A 20,321-nucleotide genomic window follows, 5' to 3' on the forward strand; every position below is an offset into this window, starting at 1 on the left:
TAACAGAAAAGTGTAATCAATCACCCCTACTAAATCCCAGTTACCAAGATTCTTTGGGGGCACCATGAGTGTTTTATACAAACGATATACATTTGTTATGTAGATAAGCCCCTGACTACAGCTTCTCCCTTCTGCCAGAGAGAGCTTTGGTATCTTGGCAGTGCTAATATTCGTAATAGTCTCCAAATGGGCGCTGATATGAAAGAGAAGGAAGCAAACTAGGTGTGCTGTTATTATGGTGTCTTTTCCACTGTGGTTGCACTTCAGAGAAAAAAAAGTCTTCTGTACAGATGCTTGCCATTAACAAGACTATGGCTCCCTTCTCCCCCACTCCCACCAGAAGAGGATTTGTTAAATCCAAATAAATAAAAATATAAATAAATAAATAATATGTTATATATATATATATATATATATATATATATATATATATATATATATATATATATATATATATATATAATTTTATTTATTATATATTTATATATTTATGTTAATTTAAAATACAATATTAAAATATATATAAAATAAAATATAAATAAATATAAATAAATTTAATAATAAATCCTTCAGTCTCATATGAATCTGCAGCAGTGTACATTATTAATTAATTATTATTAACAGTATTTATATACTGCTTTTCAACTAAAAGTACACAAAGCGGTTTACAGAGAGAAATCAAATAACTAAATGGCTCCCTGCCCCAAAAGGGCTCACAATCTAAAAAGATGCAAATGAATACCAGCAGACAGCCACTAGAACAGACAGTGCTGGGGTGAGGTGGGCCAGTTACTCTCCCCCTGCTAACAAAAGAGGAGCATCCACTTGAAAAAGTGCCTCTTACCCAATTAGCAGGGTAATCTAATTACATTAATCTAATTACATTACATTACATTAAGATTAAGGGGTAATCTAATTACATTAGATTAAAAGTTATATTGCATATGCTTTGATCAGATTCTTGGGGTATTTAAACTCCTTACCACCTTCACATTACAGTATGTGCATATTACCTGAAGGATCCCCCCTTTCTCAGCGGGGCTTCCTGTCTTACTTCTGCTATTGATAAAGGCGAGGAAGGAAGTGGTGAACCTGCAGGTTAGGGAGCAGCAGCTACCTCTTCCTGGGAGCGTGTTCATTCCTGCAGGGCAGGCTGGGCGACAAGCAGTCAGTTTCCTCAGAACTGGAGGGTGTGTTTGTGGGACTAGGAGAGTTGTGCTGGACACACACCCTTTTTGCCGACAATGAGCAAGCTGTAGCTAATTGCTGGAGGAGACCTCAGCAGGCACTATGAATGCCATCTTCAGACCTTTGTATGAAATTTGGCATCCATGGTCTAGTCAGTACCTTTAAAATGGTACATGTGAGCAGCAAGGCTGAATCCTGCAGAACCTATTGTTTGCAGATTGCTAAACTCTGATCTTTCCCAATTTCTACAGAATCTAAACAGCCACTGCATCTAATGTGCGCCCTCCCATATCTTCATTCTATTCCATTCTGTTTTCTCTTCCTCACTCCTTGTACAAACTCATCCCAAAATATCAGGTTTGGTGGAAGAAAACTATGGACACCACCCCTCACTCTGTTATAAAAAGCCGGTTAGGTTTCTATAATGTTGATGGCAGAAGCGTATGTTTTTACCTTGATATTGAAAATATACATCCAATTTATTTTTAAAAGAAAAGGGGGGAGTAAAAGATCAGGTCCTTGATTAAGATGTTTTTTCTTCCAATTTCTTAAAATAAGAAATATAGAAGAGTGAGAATGTTCATGTCAGAGCCTGTGTGAGTATCTTTGTGGAAGCAAATGTCTCCGCTTTGGTCCATGTTGCAAGAGCAGTAGCATAAGGTAGACAAACTTGGCCAGCACTTATTTGGTGACCTAGGGGAAGTCTAGGCTCTCCCAGTCCTTCTGAACCTCAGTTCCTCCTCTCTGGTATGGAAATGACTTTACCTCTTGGGTTGTGAAGAATCAGTGAAGATACGACTAAATGTTATGTGTACACATGTGTAACAAACCCTGCCTGCTACATAAAAGTAGCTTTGGTAGGAGGTGAGGTGGGAAGCTTAACCCTTTCTATGTATATATCAATTTTCCACTGCAGCTTTCTATACCTAAATTGCTTCACACCTAATCCCCAGATTCTGGATAGATTCTAGTGCCTCTGCAAAAGCACATTTGCAAAATCAATGAGATGAAAGCAGAAGTGCCTGGCAACACAAAGGTGATAGGCAGAGAAGCAACCATATTGTTTCCTCCTAAAGTGGGTTTTCGCTTTGAAAAAAATGAAAGTGGCTATCCGGTGTTCGTTATTTTTTTGTTTTTGTTTTGTTTTACACATTTGAATGTATCTCAATCTGAGATAAATATTTGGAGAGTACGTTTTGTTTTGGTTTTTTTGCTCTGCTTCTAATAGCTGCTTCAGGAGGGTGACCTACACCCCAATCCTATACTGGCTGCTGGCATCGTGGGACAGCAATGCTGAAAAGGCCGCCACTGTATCCTGTAGGGCCAAGGAGGCATCCAGAGATCTCCTCAGGGTAAGGGAACATTGGTTCCCTTACCCTGTGTTGGGACAAGGCAGCCCAACACAGGGGCTGTGTTGGATGTGCATCAGCTCCATAACTTGGATGCAGGTTGGAGTAGCCCATGTACAGCTTTCAGGTGTGGGGAGGGGGATAGGATTTTGCAGCAGCGTCTGTCGCCATCTCCGCTCCCCTCCTCAGCCTGATCCACCTCTCAAGCTGCCCTCCTTGTGCCCAGTTTTGCCTCCTCCCCACCTTCCCTCACCCCAGAACACCTCTCCTGCTGCTTGGTGACCACTACAAGCTTCCACCATCCATCTGAGAGGCGGAGAGGCCCAGTGCTGCCTGGTGTTGGCCTCTCCTCCAGCACCTTTCCTCTCCTGGCCACCATGAAGCACCTTATAGAATGTTTGTGACAGCCATTGCCGGAGCAGTACGTGGGCTGCTGGCACTGCCCCGGCATAGGATCGGGCCTTTAATTTGGAAAAATGGCATCAGGAAAAGGGTTAAACATTTCCACTGCCATCACTACTGCTCTGAGCCATTTGAGAGCTTCCCGTGGTTTCTTTGCAGTAAAACCAAAACCACTGGGAGATACACTTATGGATCTGCCATGTATGTGTTGTTTGGCCCTAAATAATTTTAAGTGGCAAAGGGAGATGGCTGGTAATCCCAGATAACCAAGATATTAAATTGGCTCATTTTTGTGACCTAAAAGTTGACTAAAAATAAAGTAGTTGTAGTTGTACAGTAGTAAGCGTGTAAGTAGTAAATGTGCATTAGTGCATGCTGGATCCTATCCCCCTTTCCCAGCCTGGCCATGCCTTCTCAATTTATGCCAGCGAAATAGCTTACTTGATTCTGTGGCCTACCAGAGGTGGCCTACCAGAAGGTAAGTAAAGCATATTTTTACTTGCCTCTTGTAGGCCATCTGATTCCCCACCACCACCAATTAAATAAAATTGTTAATTTTTAAATTCTCTTTAGATATTTGTGTTCCTCCGTGTGTCCCATCATAGCACTAATGTAAAAATGATTCTTCTTGTTCAACTGGGAAATAACATAACCCTTTCTTTTCTCTCTTCCTCCTCATGTGTAGTGGGGTGAAGCTCAAGTGATGATCAATGGCACTGCTATGTACATGTACCAAGACTGCAATATCCTCTCTGACACTGATCACTGGCTCCGCACCAACTGGATATTCCGAGGCGAGATTTCTTCCCCCATTCATGTGGAGCTGAAATTCACCATGCGGGACTGCAAGAGCCTCAAAGAAGAGGCAGTCACTTGTAAGGAGACTTTCAATCTCTACTACATGGAATCGGAGCAAGATGTTGGCATTCAGTTCCGTCGCCCTCTCTTCACCAAGGTCAGCAGGGCTGCAGTGGTGGGAAAGCTTTTCAAAATTTGATTCTTCGCTTAGTGATACAGAAGCAATTGAAGTCTGACAAGCATAAAACTTTTGCAAGAATTTTACAAGCATGAAAAAGAGAGGGCCCTGTCTGCTTCCCTCCCCAACAGGGTTGGTGGGGAAGACATCAAAGGGAGAGGGGAAGATTGGAGAGACTATCATAGCAAAAGATGGATGGGGAAAAATACTGCTGTATGTACATACACTCAGTGGCATCACTGGGGGGAGGGTGTGGGCTGCACCGGGTGACACCACTATTGGCCAAAATTGTGAAAATCTTGGTATTTTTGAATAATACCATCATGATATATATCTTTCGATGGGTAATTTAATGCAGAATGCAATGAAACAAACCACATTGAAATATATGCGTATTGTATCAAAAGTTACAGCCAAATAACCAGAAAAGGAAAACAATTGCAGAAAGTAACAAAAAGTTGATTCCCTTAACTCAAAACAGACCAATGAAACTAGTTGTTCTGAGAGGCAATTGGATGGTTATTCTGACAGAGCAGGGAACCAATAAGGGAACCAAACTTATGACCACTGTGTAGTGCTAAAGCTGTCCCTGTCCAGACCAGTGCTTACCTTTATGCCACACAGCTCACAAGAAGCCCCTCCATCTCTTTCATGCGACACTCTGGGTAGTCGTGTCTGTAGCCCTCTGTCCCAGCAGGCTTTGTTTCCAGGCAGATGTGACTGCACAGAGGATCGCGCAACACAGATGGAAGGCTTTCTTGTGAGCAGCACAGCTGAATGGTAAGCACTGTTCAAAGTGGGGAGGAATTCAGCATCACGCCAGATCCAGCCCACGAGCTGTGGTTTGGCGGACACACAATGAGGTGTTAGTATGAGTCACCTCTCACTTCCATGTGTCAGAGCCAATACTAAAACTTTTATTCAGTTGTGTGAGTGTCATTAATTTGGCCACTGGATTTTTGTTGGTTACTGATTTGTTGGGCGACCTGTACTGTTATGTATTCTGTTCTGTTGGCAACCTTCAGTCTCGAAAGACTATGGTATCGCGCTCTGAATGGTGGTTCTGGAACAGCGTCTAGTGTGGCTGAAAAGGCCGATTCGGGAGTGACAATCCCTTCCATACCGGGAGCAAGTGCAGTGTGTCCCTGGTCTGTCTCCCTGGCTATGGGCCTTCCTTCTTTGCCTCTTTGCCTCAGTCTGTTGGCCAAGTGTCTCTTCCAACTGGGAAAGGCCATGCTGCACAGCTTTCCTCCAAGCGGGCCGCTCAGAGGCCAGGGTTTCCCACCTGTTGAGGTCCACTCCTAAGGCCTTCTAATGAAGATATAATTTTGAAGTATCATTGCAGTCTCTTGCTTTATTAATAGCTAGCAGAGCTTTGGGACATCTTTTAGCCTAACCCCATAAGATACATAGCAGGACTTTGTGATGTAGTGTGTCATTCCTATCAACATGTAGGATCCCAAGTGACGAATAAATAAGGTTAATGGGGTTACACCAATCCTAGTGATGCCATTGCATTTCAGTTGTGTGTATGATATTGTAATTTGTTCTGCATGGTCTGGTACAGGAGGAGGTCCATCATGGAAGTGACAAACTGAGCACCTGCATTGGGTGACAGAAACCATAGTGACTCCTCTGCATGCACTGAGGCTTGGTTACAATTGTTCATTTGAATTAAAGGGTCAAGCAAAAGGTTTCTGAGAAAAGGTCAATTTCTGGAGCAAGGAAAAATGGGGCACCAGTTATATGTTGGGAAGTCTAGGGCATGAATAGAAGGCAAAGTTAATTCTCTCCTCTGGCCCAGTGCACTGTTTTTCATTCTGAAAATCACCAATTTGAAACAGGCTTCTGCCTCGACAGCAGGAGCTGCTACCCTCACAGCCGCTTTAGCAGGTACTCTGGGAAAGGGAGTTGAGCTCGCCTAGCCCAGCCTGTACCACCCCGAGAAAAGACCCCAGAGTTAGTTTGGGGTGAACCTCCCCCCTGGAAGAGACCACGGGACTACCTCTTAGCATGTGTGGGGCATTAAAGGATTGCTGGCTTCTGAGCTGCAGAAGGAGCCAGCAAGGCTACACTTGGGTACAGCCTGAAGGAGTAGGAGGACCATCTATGTCCCTAGAAACCCTTCATGCTGGCCAAGCTCAAGCTGCAGGGTGCTGCCTGTGACACAGCTTGTGGAGCTGGGGGAAGGTACAGAAGAGTGACCTATAGGGCTGCTGGCATACCTTCCTTGGGATTAAGGGAGTGGGCCTTCACCTTCTTAGGAGCACAGAAAGATGCCTTCAGTGTGTCAGCCTCTTGGCCCACCTGGCATCAACACAGGCAGTGGCTTTCCTGGGCTTCAGGCTGAGAAGGGACTTTTCTGGGCCAGCCTAGAGATGCTGCACACAGTGGACCGCCTGTGCACAGAGTAGTGCCCCCTCCCTAATAATAATTTTATTATTATAAAATAGTAATTTAAATAGTCTTTAACAGGGATGTGCTGGAGTCACAGTGCCAAGTCCCAAGTCTCCACCCCCTTGACTTGAGTCACTCATGAGTCATAATGGGCAGCCATTGCATCTCGTATAGAGTCATCTTTCAAGTCATTTTGGCTCACGTCCAAGACTTTTTGAGAAGGGATTCAAGTCGTAGAAGTGGTGGTGGGAAAAAGCAAACAAGCATACACACAAAACAGTTGCAAGAACACACAAAAATGAGCCTTGATGAGTCTATCCAAGTCATGACTCTTTTCCAAATCACTGCTGTGAGTCGTGAGTCAACCCTGAGTCATTTGTGTGTGTAACTCAAGTTTCCCACGAGTCATGGAAAACCCGCTTTTTCACGACTCGAGTCAGAGTCTCAGACTTGATTTCTCATTCCTGGTCTTTTAATAAGTGAATGTGTTGCTCCAGGAGCCTGTAGCTGCTTCAAATGCCTGTAGTGGCATTTGGTGGGCCACTGTGAGATATAGGAAGCTGGACTAGATGGGCCTATGGCCTGATCCAGTGGGGCTGTTCTTATGTTCAAAGGGGCAATTTTCAGAACAGGTAAAGAAAGAATGAACATCTCCTTCCTTATGTGCCTTGCTTGCTACTGGAATTGTTTTCCCAGCCAGTTCCCCTTAGAAAAAGGGATGTTCATTACTGTGGGCCCAGCGCTGGAGCTAGCATAGCATGAGCCCGCACTGGGCCCGCAATTTGCCAGTCACCTGGACTGCTGGGTGGTGGAAAGCTGAGTGAGGGTGGGGGGAGGCATTCTGGGGTGGGGGGAGGGTGGGTAGGAGGCATGGCGGGGAAGAGAGGGAGCAGGAGCGGTGGAGTTCAGCACCACCAGATTATGAGCCCCATGTCGGGCCACGCAGCCTGACACGGGACTCTGCGGGGCAACTTTGCTTACTTGGGGGAGATGGCGGCAACTGTCTGGGGCATGCAGGATACCGCAGCAGCTGTCTTTGTCGCCATGGCAGCCCCATGCGCTAGGAAGCTCAGGATTGGGCTGTTATGCATTCGTCAATGATCAGTGCATTTTCCACACTGCTCCTCATCCCAGATATCTAGTGTCAGTTTTTCTATGTACTCTGGAGTCCAGTAGCCAAATTCATTCTCTCCCATGTGAAGCCTGTAAATCCTTTCAGCTGCTCTGGCTGCCATCATCCCGAGGCTCTCAATGTCCTTGATTTTTATGGCTCTTGTCTCTCATTCCATCCTATGTAGGTTCTTCCTACCTGTTCATGGGAAATGCTGGCAAGAGTTAAGAAGCTCTTGGGTCTGTGGTCCTTGGGAGAGTATGACATCCCTACCCTGCTAATCTTCTAGAGTCAGGGAATCTTCTTAATATGGCTGAGCATCCATGAAGTGAAGTGTTGCAGGAAAGGACTTGCCGCTTGGTTCTGTTGAATATGTACACTGACCCTAATTCTCTTCTGTTGCAGATCAACACCATTGCAGGAGACCGCAGTTTCACAAACCAGGATATGCAGCAGAGCACCCTGCTGTTGAACAGAGAGGTGTGCACTATAGGGAAACTGCAGCAACGTGGGTTCTACCTGGCCTTTCAGAACTCTGGGGCTTGTGTGGCATTGTTCTCTGTCAGAGTCTACTACAAGACCTGCCCAGAAACTGTGCATGGACTGGCTCACTTCTCAGAGACAATGGCCAGCTCTCAGAAAAAGGACATGATATCTGTACCTGGCGTCTGCATAAAGGATGCAACTGAGGAAGCGGGGTTTCCACCCAAGATGCACTGCAGTTCCGAGGGGGAGTGGCTGGTACTGGTGGGTCGGTGCAGATGCATCGCTGGCTTTGAAGATGCCAGAGAAAGATGTGTAGGTAGGTGTGCAAAGGGATAAACTAGGAGGTGGGGCTTTGAGGAGATGTCAAGATTTGAGAACATCAGCATGTATAGGTGGGAGGTATGGGAAGTTACTCATTGTCTACATCTGACTGTGCCCATCAGCTTATCTGACTCCCATTGCTGTTTATGCGTCAGCGTCCCTCCACCTTCCTGACTTTTACTGTTCTACTCATCTTCTGACTGTGAAATAACTGGGCACACATTTCCTCCTGTTTCTTTGAAGCTTCCTTCTTCCTTCTAGTTTAGAGGCCAGTTTCTGGGAAGCAGAACTGTGTGACTGATGCTGACTCACCCCAAAAGGGATTCCCAACTCTCTGCATGGAGCAGAAATTGGGTCAGTGTGGAAGCATCAAGTGAACCACTGGCAGGCCAGCCTGAAAACTCTTAGTGCTAGTCACAAAATCCAGATGACCTCCTGTTCCCCACCCCCATATATTTGCCCCCCAGTCTAATATAAATTAAAAATGCATTCATAAATAGCATGTTTTAAAAAATGTAGTTATCCATATATCAATATTTTACATGTGTTTATCAAAATCACACATACTAATTAACATGGGGTACAAACAAATCACCAGGAATTTTTTCCATGCAAGCCCCATAAAAAGGAATAGGGCAAGAGCAGTCCTGTGATCTCTTGCAGCTCCTATTCATTTCAATGAGATTAACAAAGAAGTTCTTATTGATTGTGCCCCATGACTCAGTTCTTTCTGTTCTCGTTCTGCCATCTTTCATGTTAGCCGAAATTTGCCACCTCAGGTGCTGCATGTGGAACTCAACCAAGGGGCAAAAAATGTTGTCCAAAATATTCTGCCACTGGCCAAAGCTCAGCAACTCTATTTTTTATTTTAAAAAATTAGATAATTAAACAAATACCACTGTTAATATGTTGCCTGTTAATATGTTGCCAATTCAGTAAGATGAATTGGCAACATATTCCCAAAGTCTTACTCCGACTTTGAAAACCTCAGCAGGGGAGGGGCAGGGAACAGCAACATGATTGGAATGATCATGCCGCTGCTGGGGAGGTGAGGAGTTTTTCCAATACACATGGGGGTCGCTGTGGCTCTTTAGAGGGTCTGAGGAGCCTACAACCCCCTCTTCAGCCTTCCCCGAGGCTTCAAAGTCCTGTAAAAAAAGAAAAAGACCACTTCCTGTTTTCATTGTGAAACTGGAAGTGTTTTTTCTTTTTTCTTTTTTACAGAACTTTGTAGCCTCAGGGAGGGCTGCATAGGGGGTTGGAGGCTCCCCAGGCCCTCCAAAGAGCCATAGCAGCCCCCCAGGTAAGTTGGAAAAACCCTCCCCTCCCTGACAGAAGCACAACTGTCCTGATTGTGTTGCTGCTGTTTTCTGGGCCATTCCCCATTATGGTCCTTTTCTGGTTCCTGGGGGATCACTATCCACCAGTTTGGGAACCACTGTATTAAAGTATTCGATGGATTCGATGGATTCAAAGCAGCTCTTAAACATCATACAATTATATGATTATCTTTCGTATTCAGGAGGAAATGCCTCTTCTAAGATGATATCTGCCATAATGTATGAATGCGTTATCTAAAAATATGCTTTTCCATTATATGTTAAATCTCAGTGCTTTTAAACTTGCCTGTTTTGAAAGCAGCCTCCACCCCCAGATTGCCTATATAGTGGCAATTGAACATAGGTCAATATCATGACCCCTGGAACCTTATTTTTGAAATATGAGAGTTCCAAACAATCCACTCAGGCCTAGTATTTACTGTGGAAAGCTATGAGGATACTAATATAACCACTTGACCAAATTCCCCAGCAGGTTCTTCTGTGGGGTTGTTATGGCATGCACTTGATCAGGAGAACCGTTTCCAGCGCTTGGAAGTTCCAGGGCAATTGCGGAGCCTGGCAGTCCTTCTTCTACTTCTCCTTACCTGGGATCAGGGGAAGGGTTGAAAATTTTTTCCAGCCTTGGATTCTGCCCCTCCCTCTGCTTCCACAGCCTAGCCAGTTTTTCCACTTAGCTGCTACTTATTATTGCTCTCTCCCCGCCCTCCTGGGTTGTGAACCCTCCCTGGAATGGGATAGAGAACCCATCTTGCCCAGGCAGGTCCTATGTAGTAGCTGACATGCTAGCTACTCCTTTACCCAGCTTAGTTATAACCAAAGACAGAGATGTCTTCCAACAGTGAATCCAAAGGAAATCTCACTGCTTTTCAAACTGGTAGAAAAGGAGGGAGTGAAGTTGGAAGTTTGAATCAAAATGGAGGCCTTCCTTGAGAGACAAGCCATGTCTGGAAAAATAGTAATTGCCATCTCTAGATGCAGCAGTGTCATGAGCCCAGCCTGTCTTCTTTAAGCTGCTATACATAAAAGCCAGTTCCCAGGGTGCAGGCAGACTCCAGTGTCAGCCAAGGGTAAAAATGGGTGTGTCTTTAAATGTATGTGCTGACTCCTTTTTTCAATTAAATAACAGTGCAGGGACATGCGAATGAGATTGAAACTGCAGTGGTGACACTCTCCCCCCCCCCCCCAATCTGGGTGACCCAGTCTAGGTGAATAATCTAGCAGTTCCAATCTAGGTGTACAGCTCATGATGTTTACCTTAAGAAAACATTCCATTTGGGTCAATGATAACAGTAGTCAAAATAACAAAGCATCAGAATTAGGTACAACAGATTAAAACAACATTTTAAGCCATTTCTGCCCAACATTGCATATACGCAACAGGGATCAAATGTATACACCTGTAGGCTGGGCAGAAACTGGTTAAATGGTGTACATTGCACTCCATAGTGGTCAAGTCTCTGTAGGGTACAGTCTTCCTTGTATGTACACACTCTGTGTCTTTTAAAAAGGATGCTGACCGCCCCGCCCCGCCCCACCCCCACCCACCTCCACTGCTTTGTACACTTGAGGCTTTCTGACCCTTGGCACATTCACCTTTTCAAACTCTTCCCTCTCATCACAGTGGAAAATGGATCTCTTTTGTTCAAGAAGGAAACTTGCCTTTCTGGCTGCTTCGAAGCTTCCCAGCTTCCAAAGACTCGCAATAAAAGTCATGAAAATTTGGCAGCTGCTCTTGTCCTGTGTGGTTCAGGTTGTCAACAGACCTGAGTGCACTTTCTAGATCCAGATCTTTTGCTACACCTACACAGTGTTGGGAGAGTGCCAGAGATACACCTTTTGGCCTTTGATCCAGGATCAGGGTGGGGTCAGTTTCAAATGGGACCAAGAAACGGTCTAATTCAGATGGTGTGTGTGTGAGTGTGTGTGTGCTAACTGATCTTTGATCTCTCTTGGGATGGGCAAAGGAAGGAAGAGGAGATGTGGTTGGAAGTCTTCTACTTGAACTTCCACTTTTGTTTGCGGTAGAGGGAGGGTTTCCTAATAATGAACCTTCTTCTTATGAGCAAAAATGAGGCTGTGATGCTGGCTGTGTGCATTCTGAATTTATAAATATAAAAATTCTGCATTCAAATTCATGGTATGCAAATCTAGTTCTGTAGGTTACACATCTCATTTTGCTTCTGCTAGTCATGGGGAGAAGCAGGGGACTATGCAGAACATGGAAGCCCTGTCACTTAACTCCTACTGAGGGTTGTTGCTGGCTTCGCCAGGAAGGGGACAGGGGGTGAACACAGGGGGCCTGGCCCCCTCAGCAAATTTCTGGGGCTCTTTTCTGTATGTTTATCATTCATTTTGCAAACATCTCTAACTTTTTTTTTACCTTTGAACTCATAGAGGAAAAAGTGTAAGCAGAATTTTGACCCAGTTGCTCCTCAAGAAGTAAATCTCTCCCAGCTTCCAGTGTTCTGGTCAATGAAGAAAAAGGATGATTGACATACAGACAGATGTGCAAATCTACCATGGCTAGACTTGAGTTGAGTCCAGAGTCCTGGCCTCTTTGTCTCAACTCATGGATGAGTCTTAATGGGTGTCTTTGGAACTTGATTTACTCATGGAAATGAGTACAGGTATAACCTAAGTATCCACAGATTTTTCTATCTGAAAGCTGATGGAAAGGGCCCTTTAAATTAAAGGAAAACAGTCCTTTAATAATGCCACAGAGGGAAAATCCATCAATCATTCTCTCTGCAGGCTTCTCCCTTCCCCCTGAGGACTTGAAAGAAGGCTAAATGGCAGTGATTATCACCTTCTGCATTCTTTCCCCCTTACTGGGGCTCCTGGTGAAAGGAGAGATTGCTGTCTCCTAGTGAAGCCTAAGCTCCTGGAGAGAGACTGATTGACTCTGTGTGCCTTACAAAGGTCATCAAGGCTATTTTTAAATCACCAGAGCAAAGAAACTGTTTTTTAAATTGATTTGCTATAGTGCATTTTTTGCCATCCACATGAGTTCTTGGAACTTTTGTCCCCTTCCCCTGGGTAAGGGAAGTAGCCCTACAATGGGGCTACTCAATTCTACAGTGGCTCTTGAGCCGGTGCAGAATCAAGGAGTCCCGTGTCGGGCCACGTAGCCTGACAGGGCTCAGGATCCAGTGGAGCTGAGCTCTGCTGGCCCCGCTCCGCTCCCTCCCCTGCCACACCTCTTCCCCCCTCCCCCCATGCCTCCCCCCCCCCACGGCAAGGTGGCAGTTTTCCACTTTCTCTGCTGCGGGTGTGTGACAGCTCCTACCTGAGGTGCCCAGCAAGTGCCATGAAATCAGCCCTCCCACCTGCCTTCAGCTCTGCACATCTCCAAATGGATCCATTTCTGGGGTCATTGCTGCACATGCACGGGGAGGGGTTGACAGCGCAGGCACGGGGAGTAATGCGATGACGTGGGGGGGCATCATAGTGTCACCTGCCCTGGGCACCAAATGGCCCAGCTACAATACTGCTAATTTATTCTTCTTTCAGAAAGCTCACAGTCACATAAAGATGGCTCTTAGAAGATTCCCATCCAGTATACAGACCCTACTGAGACCTCTGTAGCTTTAATAATGTAATCGCATCAGGGAGCTTGAGATCACTGGAGAAGTGCCAAATTTCACCCATGTTGTCTTCTCTTTTCCTGAAGTACATTTGATTGGCGATGGGTACGGACTTCTGTGAGGGTACAGAGGTGGCATGGGAAGGTTGTATAGAAAGAACTTCAGCAGTCTGCCTTCCCTAACGGGGAGCTTTCTTCTGCTCTGAGTTAGCAAAGGCTGGAAGCTCCAATCTCTTTAATGAGCCCATACAGGCCTCATTAAAGATAATTGCTGGGTGGTGGCGGCTGAGCTGGTGCCACTGTCTGTCACCCCCACACTGGGGAGGGGTGTCTCTCTGTTTTCCCTCCCCAAATTGCATCTAGTTTCTCATCTGTCTGTCTTAGCATTGATGAACTTGGGTCCTCTGCTGTTTGCAGGACAGGATTCTAGCAGCCATAGCAAAACAAGTAGAAATTGTGTATCTTACTAGATAGGTATTGAGAAACCTCTTGCCAAATCCGGTGGAAAACCACAGTTGGTAAAGGTTCACTGTCCCACTTTGACCCTGAATGTGACTCTGTGACCTTCTTCATACATTAAAGTTTTGGTTTTTTTAATGTTCTCCTTTAAAATGTTGCATGTGAGTGCAACAAGCAAGTATTTGCAAAGATTTGTATTGTTCAGATACAGATGTTTAGGACCTGGGTGGGTAGCATTTCTCTGTCAAGTGTGTGCTCAACGGCAAACCCAAGTTGGCCACTGTATGATGTACAAAACAGATCAGAAAGCCTTACTTAGAAGTGGCATTACTCAACTCAGGGCAACCTGACTGAGCATAGACATAACACCTAGCAATTTGTATCTTTCTCCAAGGAAATCAACCTGGCTGCTCTGAATTCATCAAGGTTATCCATCTCTATTTAATCAGGAGTAATTATCTCCTGTGCTCCAAGTTGAACCAGTTCCAGAAACTTGGGAGACCATTGAAGGAAAAGCTGAACTACAGCTTATTTCAGCTTTTGCAACCTTCCAAAATGTGGAGTCACCTGTGTCCATCACTTTTTGGAATCCTTCCAACCTAGTTCTCACTGAGGCAGTTCAACCTTTATCTGAACTGTAGGACAGATACAAGTGAAGAAGTGATTGAGTGCTCTTCCATTCAGCAAAACTGCTTAGAAAAATAGCAGAATGTTTCAGAGGAAACTAGATTAGAATCCTTTTCCTGGCTTCTTTTCTGTGTGTAAGCATTTTTTGTATTTGGGGTTGAGGAGTTAATCCTGTGAGTTCCCACCTGCATTCTGAAGCAAGGAAGCTTTACTACCTGAGTGAAAACGCAGTCCCAGGTAATCCAGGTTCACATGGATCCCATCACATGTTCAATCTGGATGTGCTAGCAATTAAAGGTGAACAGTGAATTGTAAATAATTTAAATTCAATCCATCCACATTTTGGGGAAAAAAATTGCTATTCATTCTCATATATGAGAATGTATATATAGGAAGTTAAAGGAAGATTCTTCCTTCTTACAGTGGGTGCTGCCACCTGCTGTCTCTTACCTACCTCTGTAGATTATGTTAGTTGCCCTGTTTCCATTCCATTCCCTCCTTGTAGTGACATAATCTAGTTGGCACCTGCAGCCCTGTGCTCCTTGTTCTCCTTGCTCTTTCCCCAACTCCCCAGAACCTCCTTTGTGCCACCTACGCAACAATTTCCTATTCTGTTTTCCTGTCTGCAGAAGTAGGAACTAGCTCTGCCTAGCATGGTGACTCTTGGCTCTGATATATAAGCTAATGCATTATAGCAGTGTTTCTCATTCAGTGGTATGGGTACCACCAGTAATACTTAAGGTGGGTTCTAGTGGTACCTGTGGGACCCTTGGAGACCTGCCACCTGGCAGCAAGAGCAGGAATGTGACACAACAAACAGTGGTAGGAGGCTTGGCTTGGTGGGCAAAGCTACAAAGCATGCTTTTCTGTGCTTGAGAAAGCCCTCCCATCCACCCTGAGACTCTTAATGGTGTTTGTCATGTCACATCTGGCCTCCCAACCCAGAAATAACTGGCAATGATGTCATTGCCAGTTACCTCCACTGGTACTTCAAATAGGTGGACCACGTGAAGTGGTACGGCAGAGGACAAACATTGAGAAACATGGCATTAGGGTGCTTGAGGAAGGGAGGAAAGAAGCAAGGAAAAAAATTTCCCAGGAGAAGAGGGGCTTTGCTGATATGAATGGGTCTGGGAAACATTTGGGGTGAAGACAAAGAGCTGGCAACATGCTAGATTTTTCTGCTTCTAATTGCTGTGTTAGGATTCAGAATGTGATTTTCCTCCATGTAATTATCAGTGGAAGTTGCTGTTTGGCAGGACATGCGCATGCACACAGTCATGGGCCGCAGCAGCAGCAGCAAACTCAGGCAAGCAAGTGCATAACAGTTTGGAAGTGATCTACTTGCTTGAGGGATTTCTTAGTTATGCAGAAATATATACTTTCATAAACAAAAAGGAAAAGGTTTCTTAAAATCCCCATAGCAGCTGTTTGAGTCCCCAGGACCCTACAAAATATTGGGTGTAAGATAGAGAGCAGCTGAGAATGCTGAAGGCGTCCACTCATATTTTTAATGCATTATAAAGAAGCCCCCTCAGGGCTCCCCCTGGGCCTCCTTATAAGGCATTTAAAACATCACTTCCAGTTTCTCGGCCAAACCAGAAGTCACATGTTTTCAGCTCTACAGTTCAGTCTGAGCCTGGCAGAGGCCATGGACAGACTTTCACAGCCTCTACTGAGCTCAGAAGCCCCTCCAGAGAGACGAGGAGCTCTGTTACCCTCACCTCCTGGGAGGGCCCTGGACTGTGGCGGTGGGCATTCACCAGTATCCATGGTTTCAGCTATCCTCAGGGGGTTCCAAAACTGATTCCCTGCTGATACTGGGACATGCCTGTATACAGGTGTGTGGAAAGAGAGAAGGAATTGAGAAATTAGGTGGTGTTGCATAGAGACCATGTAAGTTCTCCAGAGGAGACTTGGCTCTGAAGTGGTTCTACCCATGTGATGGGGTATGCTCTCATTTGAGGATCTATGAAGTTGGAAAGAAAATATTTCCAGATAGATAGATAGATCCATGTGGTCTATGCATCTTTTTTCATTGAAGGATAAAATTCTGTAAGACTTTCTGGGAGATGATATCCCTAAGAAATGTTATTCCTAAACTGGAGATTTTATTGATTTGGTATGTCTCCTAGAATTCAGAAGATGTGCTGAGCCATTGACTTGGGAGCTGCATGGTGTCATGCTCTGTTTGTCCTCTTCACAGCCTGCCAGCCTGGGTTCTATCGTCACTCTCTGGAGACTGACAAGTGCCTGAAATGTCCCCCAAACAGCTCTTCCAGTTCTCCTGGGGCCACAGCGTGCCCCTGCCTTAAAGACTTCTTTCGAGCACCTACTGAAGACCAAACAGTTGCCTGCACCCGTAAGTCCTGGGCATGTTGATGGAGGGGAAATTGCCTTTTGGCATGTGAATCAGAAGCCTTGTTCACACCAGCCTCTGAATGCATACAGTGAGCTTGTACCTGGGCTGCAAGATTATATCTGCCTCCCTGTTCCATCTATCCCCAGGCATTGGCTTGTTTGAATGCTTTGGGTGCACTGTTACATGACACAGACAAATGTAGTATGATGCAAATACATCCAATAATCTGCAATCATTCTACTCTCAGTATGACCCCAACCCCCAGATTTATAAGGATTTCACCAACCCAATGTATGTTGACTGTGTGTGCACTGATACTACTTACACATTGTGCCCAATACATGAAAGCAAGCTGGGCTCTTGGGCAGGGTACAGAGAACAGATCTGTGCCCAGAATCACAGAAGCCCAGCTTGTATTGAATCCTGTATCTACTTGAAAGTAGAGATGAATAGAGTGAGAACCTCTTTTCAGGATCTGATTTTTAACATACTCTCTCCTTTGTCTTTCTAGGCCCTCCTTCAGCTCCTTCCAATGTCACCTTTGCTTTTAAAGGGACTCAGCTCTCCCTTCGGTGGCTGCCACCCACTGACCAGGGCGGGCGCAAAGATGTCTCCTACAATGTTTCTTGCCATCGCTGCAATTCCCTGGTGTGTGAACCCTGTGAGAACAAAGTGACTTTCGACCCCAGTGCATCAGGCCTTACACAGACGAGCGTGATGGTGGCTGGTTTGGAGGCTTTCTTCAATTATAGCTTCACTGTACGGGCTCATAATGGTGTGTCAGGGCTAAGTCCTGCCTTGCGCACCAGCACCAGTTCTGCCACCTGGGTTTCTGTGAGGCATGCAGGTGAGTCACAGGCGTGAGTGTAAAGAAGAGATTGTTTCAGTCTCAGGAAGTGAACAGCCAAAGCAAATAAAAGTAATCGTAGCACTTGGACAGTGTTTTTTTCTTGTGGCGTGCTCATTAGCCAAATGCAGCCAAATGTGCGTAGTAAAATTGCAGTTGTTCTACTGAGCTTCAGTTGAAAGCAGGTGTTTCATGGTAGCTAAGTGAGCCAGGGACCCTGTGACTCAAATGCTAAGCTTCAGCCATGAACTCATTATGGAGGCAAGACACTAGCTGTCAGGTTCAGTGCAATACGTGTATAGCAGTACCAGTGGATTGTACCTTGGTGCAGCGGTTTTCAAACTCAGAGAGAGTTTGAGAGCCACTAAGTCTTTGCTGCAGGCAGTGGGGGCGGGGGGAAGGCAGAGACGCAACACCCAGCATTATGCCTCTGATCTGTGTGCAGGGGCGTGCTGCCACTCACCGCTGCCTGCAGGAGCTTCCCAGGGGTCGCCAGCCTCAGCAGGGCTCCCCATGCAGCGCAGAGCCCTCCAGAAGGTGATTATAACTACTTCCTGTTTCTCAGTCACAAAACTGGAAGTGGTAGTGATCGCCTTCTGGAAGGCATGGGGAGCCCGCTGAGGCTGGCACCGCCCCCAAACCCCCAGGAGGCTCCTGCAGTCGGCAATGAGTGGCAGCATGCCCCTGCGCCCAGATCAGAGGCGCAATGCTGGGCATCACATCTCCGCCTTCCCTCCTCCCCACCCCTTAAGGGAGAATTGCCCAGGGCTCTCAGGCTGGGGTGTCGCGACGCCCCAGTTTGAAAACCACTGCCTTGGTGTAAGGATTTTTGAGATAACACATGTAAAACACTCTGAACACTCAGGAGCTATATAAATGCTAAGCAGTGTGATATCTTTCCCCAAGGAAGTGCCTCTGTTGTGACAATGTCATGTTTTCCCAGCACCCAAACCTCAGTAGTTTATTTCTGAGGAAAAACTGTGATTATCCTGGGAAAGTTGGCAGGTGCAGCCTCACTCACAGAGGTGAGAAAACCTACACGTGTTCAGATGCTCTCTTCCTCACCATTACTAGCAAGTAAGCAAGAGCACTATTGTATCTGGTCATCCTCAGCAGAACCATATCTGTGTGTTTTGTGGAACCTACGTAGTTCGGGAGGGCCTAACCTTAATTATTACTCTCAAAGAACCAGCCAAATCATTTCCTAAATCCCTAGTATCCCAAGTAGCCCCCAAGAGGCCACTATCACAAACTGCACATTTCCATAACCTTTATTGTTGATGCATTTATGAAAGGTAAATTCTTAGTCTTGAATTTGGGAGTTGCCAGTGCTGGCAAAACCTCTCTGAGGACCTGGCTTCAGTTGGCCACATGTTGGTTATATCCTGAATTGAGTCCTGTAGGTTGGGCTACCCTTAAAGACAGACTGGAAATGTCACCTGACACAAAAAATCCAGCAGCTATGTGTCTGTTGTCTTGTGTGCTCCCTGGGGCATTTGGTGGGCCACTGTGAGATGCAGGAAGCTGGACTAGATGGGCCTTTGGCCTGATCCAGCAGGACTCTTCTTATGTTCTTATGACTGATAGATGTGAGGCACTCAGTGCAGATCGCGCCTGTCTTGTGTCAAGTGCGCTGGCTGCCATTTGGTTTCCATGCCCAATTCAAGGTGCTTTTTATTACCTTTAAAGTCCTGAATGTTCTGGGGCCATGCTACCTGAAGGATCATCTTCAGGTAGCCTCAGGTTGCCTCAGGAAGGATCATCTTCAGGTAGCATCTTCAGATCATCCACAGGAGCCTCCCCAGACCTTTAGGTCCTTCTCTCTGGCCTGGCTCTCTTTCTTGTCACCAACAGAAATTTGGTTGGTGACAGGGCTTTTTCCAGAGACAGGGCTTTTTCAGTTGTGTCACTGCGGCTAGGAAATTATTTCCTGAAGAGTTCTGTCAGGCCCTCATATTTTCTGCCTTTAAGTGTTCTATAAAAACAGTGGTTCCCAACCTTTAAGAACCCACAGACCACTGGGGTAAAAATTGGAATAATTGTGAACCTCATGTGGCTATGGGGGGTCTGGTCCCCGCCCACTCTGGTGGTCTGTCTCCCAAGTGCTCCCCACAGACTATCAGAGAGGACGGAAAATGGACCACCAACAGCCACTGCTGACACTTCAGTGTCTGTGGCTGTGGGCAGTCTGTTCTCCCTCCTCATTGGTGATCTCTGGGAAATTACTTGCTCGGTGAGACACTGGAAGTGATCAAAGGTGACTTTTTTCCTGAGACCTCATGGACCACTTCTCAGGGACTTGCGAACCACCTGTGGTCCACGGACCATAGGTTGGGAACCAATGTATAAAAACATCTGTTCCACATGGCCTTTAACTGATTGTTGCCTGATCTTTTACTTCAGACATTGCTTTAACTAGTGACCAGGTGTGTTTTTGTTTTAATTATAAATAATTGATACAAAATCTTATAAACACTAATTTAGTATACAAAATTAATACACCATGTCAAGTTTCAGCTTCAAATTTCTATATATAATAATAATAAAATGGAATTAAGCCATTCAGATCTATCTGGAGGGTTCCCTCTAATTTCTCTTATAAAACTGACCACCAGTTGCCAAATCTCTTGTTTTCAACCATACACAAGCTTCAAAAGATATGATATGCAGATAGTTTTCCCAGTTTGTTTCTTTCCCACCACTTTATCAACCAGTCAAATTGAGGTGGCTTAACCTTAACCTTCCAATATGCGGCACAAACAATGCTTGCCTTTATTGCAGCATCCTAGACTTAAAATCTGGGCGGTACACTTTCCTGTACATCATTTAACAAAAGGATTAATGGATTTATTATTATTATTATTATTATTATT

At 45.4% G+C, this 20,321-nt stretch overlaps 1 protein-coding gene across 1 annotated transcript in view; it reads left to right on the top strand.

The window, feature by feature from the left end:
- EPHA1 (EPH receptor A1) overlaps positions 1-20,321 on the top strand; it is a 90,580-nt gene that overhangs the window by 47,959 nt on the left and 22,300 nt on the right. The window contains exons 4-7 of the mRNA XM_066612645.1: positions 3,625-3,894; positions 7,829-8,225; positions 16,446-16,601; positions 17,113-17,448. Coding sequence (XP_066468742.1) covers positions 3,625-3,894; positions 7,829-8,225; positions 16,446-16,601; positions 17,113-17,448 — 1,159 coding nt within the window. The remainder of the gene's footprint in view (positions 1-3,624; positions 3,895-7,828; positions 8,226-16,445; positions 16,602-17,112; positions 17,449-20,321) is intronic.

This window comes from Tiliqua scincoides, chromosome 2, assembly GCF_035046505.1.
Source record: "Tiliqua scincoides isolate rTilSci1 chromosome 2, rTilSci1.hap2, whole genome shotgun sequence".
NCBI lineage: Eukaryota > Metazoa > Chordata > Lepidosauria > Squamata > Scincidae > Tiliqua > Tiliqua scincoides.